This window comes from Plasmodium gallinaceum (assembly GCF_900005855.1).
Source record: "Plasmodium gallinaceum strain 8A genome assembly, contig: PGAL8A_v1_108, whole genome shotgun sequence".
Lineage (NCBI taxonomy): Eukaryota > Apicomplexa > Aconoidasida > Haemosporida > Plasmodiidae > Plasmodium > Plasmodium gallinaceum.
Window position 1 is genome coordinate 1,242,445 of NW_021628228.1, and position 5,607 is coordinate 1,248,051.

General features: G+C 16.6%; 3 protein-coding genes across 3 annotated transcripts; 1 reads left to right on the top strand and 2 right to left on the bottom strand.

The window, feature by feature from the left end:
• Positions 1 to 258: 258 nt before the first annotated feature.
• Positions 259 to 1,974, bottom strand: PGAL8A_00409000 (apicoplast RNA methyltransferase precursor, putative; the record flags this gene model as incomplete). Its single annotated transcript, XM_028670457.1, has 4 exons — positions 259 to 530; positions 837 to 888; positions 1,059 to 1,493; positions 1,687 to 1,974. The coding sequence occupies 4 exons, from the start codon at positions 1,972 to 1,974 to the stop codon at positions 259 to 261; spliced, it is 1,047 nt and encodes a 348-aa protein (XP_028527207.1).
• A 688-nt stretch (positions 1,975 to 2,662) lies between these two features.
• Positions 2,663 to 4,225, bottom strand: PGAL8A_00409100 (DEAD/DEAH box ATP-dependent RNA helicase, putative; the record flags this gene model as incomplete). Its single annotated transcript, XM_028670458.1, has 1 exon — positions 2,663 to 4,225. The coding sequence occupies one exon, from the start codon at positions 4,223 to 4,225 to the stop codon at positions 2,663 to 2,665; it is 1,563 nt and encodes a 520-aa protein (XP_028527208.1).
• An 800-nt stretch (positions 4,226 to 5,025) lies between these two features.
• PGAL8A_00409200 (small nuclear ribonucleoprotein Sm D2, putative) lies at positions 5,026 to 5,487 on the top strand (the record flags this gene model as incomplete). Its single annotated transcript, XM_028670459.1, has 2 exons — positions 5,026 to 5,160; positions 5,317 to 5,487. The coding sequence occupies 2 exons, from the start codon at positions 5,026 to 5,028 to the stop codon at positions 5,485 to 5,487; spliced, it is 306 nt and encodes a 101-aa protein (XP_028527209.1).
• Between the last annotated feature and the right edge of the window lie 120 nt (positions 5,488 to 5,607).

The following is a 5,607-nucleotide window of genomic DNA, read 5'->3' on the forward strand; positions in this document are numbered from 1 at the left end:
ATTTAACATTCTTTAAATAAAAGAAAAAAAAAAAAAAAAAAAGTAAAATATGTTAACATTTCATATAAATTTACAATCAAAATTAAAAAATAAAAAAAAAAAAAAAAAGTAAAAATATATTCATTGAATTAAATAAAACAAAAATTATGTTATATAATAAATAGTATGGTATTTTTGATAAAAATATTTTAACAAAGGATACAATATGGAAATTTATTAAAAAAAAATAAACTAAAAAAGTAATTATTTAAATAAATATTAATGAAAATGATGTAACACAATTGAACACACATTGCTTACATTAAGACTGTCTAAAATCAAATTATTGTTTTCGTTTGATAATTTATTATCAAAATTTGTTCTATTCTGCTTACTATTTATATAAATACAAAAGTCAGAGTTTTTTAATATATTTTCGCTTAATCCTTTACTTTCATTACCTAGAATTATTAAAATTTTGTCATTATTCTTTATTTTAATATTTTTCAAATCAATATATTTCTCCATTACTGTATCATCTTTTAGACAACCTTTGAATGTTTATAAGTTATCAATAAAAACCAAAATTAAATAAAATATTAAATTAATTATATATATATATACAAATAAATATATATATATATATATATTTCATTTTATATTAAAATATAAATATGCATATCTACTTATGTCAATGAATTATAAATAACATGTTTGATATTATTTTGCATTTTCCTATATATAGACAATTGTAATGAGTAAAATAAATTTGTTTACAGAATATATATATATATATATATGTATGTATATAAATATATTTAATTGTATAAAATATAATATGAACACATAAATTATACTAGTAGAATAAATTGTAAATCCAATTTTTTTCATTTCACTCATAAAATTGTCCTGAAATATATATATTTTTTTTATAATAATTAAAAAAAAAAAAAAAAAAAAACAGTAATTAATAATTATATTTTATTTTTTCTCTTTTTTGTTTTAAAAATAGAAACATTAGTTTTTCTATGAATATAAAGTAAAAAAGTGTTTTATTATTTTAATATTTCTTATCTTACCATATCATTAATATGAAAAAATTCTAAATATTCCGAAGATCCTACACTAGAATGCAAAATAGGGGTATCTATTTTTATTTGATTTTTTTTTTCATTTACTTTTTTTTTTTTTTTCAAAAATATAATATTGCCACCAAAAAAGTAAATTGATCTACAAATATTACCAATATTCATATTGTCATATACATCATGTAGACATATATATATGTTACTTTTAATTAATTTATTTATATTTTTTATAAAATAATTATAATTTTTCATGATTCTGTAACTTGCTTTCATTATTATATCATTATGTAGAAAACCACCAACTAATTCATTCATTTTATTTTTATCCATTAACTTTATTTCAATATTTCTTTCTTTTATAGTATTAAATACATATTCGTATGTTTTCTTATGTATTTTTCTATTTAATTTTATATTTTTGTTTATCTAAAAAAAAAAAAAAAAAAAATAAATAAAATTAAATAAAAAAAAGTAAAATAAGACTAAAAATAATAAAGTATTTTCTATTAAATATAATAAAATTTAAATTCATATATATAAAAGAATTAGAATAAACAATGCTGAAAGAAAAAGAAGTAAAAAAAAAAAAAAAAACTATTTTTTTATTATTTTATTTTACTATGACGCTTTTTATAGTTCTTTCATTTTTTTTAAGAACAGAATAAACAGAATTTAATCCATAAACATAATCTACATCATCTATATTATTCTGATATAAAAATTTGTTCCTTTTTATATTAATTGATGCATTCTTTTGATTACTTGAGGGATATAATTTATAATTTTTTCTCACGTTTTCCTTCAAATTGTTGTTATTTATTTTAGGTGAATTTAGTTGAATATTCAGATTCTTAAATCTTTTAGAACTCAAAAATAAAAATAAAAAATATTTTATGCTTTTTCTCATATGTTTTTTTTATTTAATAAATTATATACATACATACATACATATATAATATGTAACATGTTAATTTCATTTATTTATTTTATTTTTTTTTTTTATATTATATATTCATTTAAACTAAAAAGAATTAAGGATTAATTAAAATACATTACAATTATTTAAATAAAACGAATAAGAATTACTTAATATTATTTAAATTTCATTAATGAGATATTTTTAAAAAAAAATTTATTAAAAAAAAACCAAAATAGAAAAATGTTCTTTGATATTTAAATCTATTATTAGTATGATAAATTTACCTTACCTGTGTAATTTATTTTCATAAATATAAATTATTAAATTTATATTATTTAAATAATTTTATATTGATTATACATAACAAAATTGTGGTTTTAAAAAAAAAAATATTCTCTTTTAATTGTAAACTAAAAATTTATTACAAATGATAAAATGTAGCATAAATGTTAAAAGTGTCAAAAAAACTTTAAATTTCATTAAACAAAAATATTTAAAGCAATTAAAAAAAAAAAAAAAAAAAAAAAAAATGAAAAATTTAATTATATATTAAAAATTAAATTAAAAAAAAAAAAAAATATTAATTAAAAATCAGTGATAAAAATAAAAGAGTGAATCAATATATATATATAAATATATATATATATATATATATATATGTTTTATGTATATTTTGTTATTTTTTTTTTTTGTACTTTTTTTTTTTATATAAATCTTGATTTTCTTTCATTTCAATTTCCGATAATCTAAGTGCTTCTAATGATTGTTCATGATATAATAAAACATCTGTTTCATCTAAATCAGTAAATTTTTCAATTTTTTTATTTAATTGTTTTTCTATACTTAAAAAATTCTCAACGTCATATTGTGTAACAAAAGTAATTGATTTCCCAGTCTTCCCTGCTCTTGCCGTTCTTCCAACTCTATGAATATATTCCTTACATGAGCATAAATCAAAATTTATAACAATTTTAATATTTTGTAAATCTAACCCTCTAGCTCCAACTTGTGTTGATATTAAAATGTTATATTTATTTGCTTTAAATAAATTTAAACTACTTAATCTTTGATTTTGTGTTAATTTTCCATGTAGGCATATAGATTTTAATCCTAAATTTCTACAAAAAAAATTAATTTTTTGTGCTGATGCGCAAGTATTTGTAAATATAATTATATTTCTATTAGAAAAATGAAAACATAAACTACAAAGATATGTGAATTTATATTTAAATGGTATAAAAATATAATTTTCTATTAATGTGCTAACTGTACTATATTTATTTGATACTTCAATTTTTATTGGATTTTTTAGAGAAGCTTTTTTTAATTTAGCAACATTTTTTGTCATGGTGGCAGAAAATAAAAATGTAATTCTACTTTTTGGTAATATTAATAGTAATTTATTTATAGATGTTTCGAAATCTAATGATAATAATTTATCTGCTTCATCAAAAACTAAGTATTTTAAGTTTTTTAAATTAAATCCTTTTGTATTATTTAAATGATCTAAAATTCTACCTGGAGTGCTAATAATTATATTTGGTTTTTTCGCTAAATTCAATGATTGAGTAACTATATCTACCCCTCCAAAAATGGTACATATATTTATTAGCAAATTCGAACCTAAAGCATGAAAATGTTGAGCTATCTGAATGCATAATTCTCTTGTTGGTGAAATCACTAATGCAAAAAAACTTTGTTTTTTATCTTTTAAATCTTGTAATATTGGTATAATGAAACAAGCAGTTTTTCCACTACCAGTTTCACTTAAGCCAATTATATCTCTTTTTTGAAAAGCATATGGTAATATTTCCTGTTGGATTAAAGTTGGTTTTTTCCATCCAATTTCATTTATACTTTGCAAAATTTCTTCACATATATTCAACTCATCAAAACTTACAATTTTGTTAGTTTCACTATTTTCATTAGTTTTATTTGAATTATCAAAAAGTGATTCATCCTCTTTTTCATTATTTTTTTTTTCTACATAAGATATGTTATTATTTGTATTACCATTTATATTTTTTTTTTTCTTTATATTTTTTTTATTCTCAATCTTTAACTTTTCTTTACTTAATTTTTCTTTTATTTTAAATTTCTCTTTTTTCATCATGTTTTTACATTCATATTCGTTTTGTAATTTTTTGATTTCATCTTCATTAAGAATTTTATAATTTTTATTCAGTTTTTTATCAAAGTTCTCTAAAGCATCATGAGTATTGTAATTTTTATATTTCATCTTTTCTTTTTTGTTTTTTTTCAAAATATTACAATAACATATATGTTGTATATTTATTTTAACTCCATAAATATGCTTTTTTCTTAATTTTTAAAGGAGAAAAAGGAATTACATAAAAATAGGTATATTTAAAAATATATTTATGAAAATTAAAAAAAAAATACAATTTTTTTTTTAAAAATTCAACGAGCAATACAAATATAGATATTTCAATTTTTCAAATATTAGAAGAAAAAAAAAAAAAAAAAAAAAAAAAAAAAACATTAATTACAATTTACATATTCTAGTGCATATAAAAATAAAATAAAAAATTTTTTATTTTGCTAATGAAGGAATTAAAAAAAAAAAAAAAGAATAAAATATTAATAATTATTAATTATTTTTTTAAAAACAAAATTATGAAATTACAAAAGAATTATAAATACCAAAATAAGTGATTTGTTAATTAAAATTTTTTAATTATCAGCTTATTTTTTAATAGGTAAAAGAATTAAAATAATACAAAAATAAAACATATTTAAATGATAATAAAATTGATAAACTAGAAGTAAAATAAAACAGAAAATTACCTTTTTAAATTAAAAAATATTTTAAATTTGATAGAAGAAAAATAATGATGTTTTTTTTGTAAAATTTGGGAATTTTTAATTAAATTTTTTTTTTTTTTTCTTTTTTTTTTTTTTTTTTTTTTAATTTCACTATATTTTGTAGTTCGTTAATATTTATTAAGAATTTTTTTATTGAAATATTGAGGAGTTATATAACTATATATATATAAATATATTTTTTAAAAAAGAAATATGAAAAGTGAAACACAAGTAGAAGAAAATAGAGATAACCCAGAAGATGGACCTTTGGGTTTGTTGTCTGAATGTGTTAAAGATAATTCTCAAGTGTTAGTTAACTGTCGTAATAATAGAAAACTTTTAGGAAGAGTAAAAAAAAAAAAAAAATGAAATAAAACATTTATATTTTATGAATTTTTATATATTTTAAAGAAAAATTAATACGTATTCTTAACACCCATTAAATATTTAATTAAAATTAACTTTTTTTTTTTTTTTTTTTTTATTCTTTTTTTTGATAATTAGGTTAAAGCATTTGATAGGCATTGCAACTTACTTCTAACTGAAGTCAGAGAAATTTGGGTTGAAATAGTAAAAGATAAAAAAAAAAAAAAGAAAATTAACAAGGATAGATATATAAGTATATTATTTTTAAGAGGTGATTCCGTTATTTTAATATTAAGAAATCCTAAATAAAAGTATAAAACAATTTAGCCAAAAATTGTATTTTGAATTATACTTTTTCTTTTTTTTTTTTAATTTATTTATTTTTATGTAGAAATATATATATATATATATATATATTATTTTTTTTTT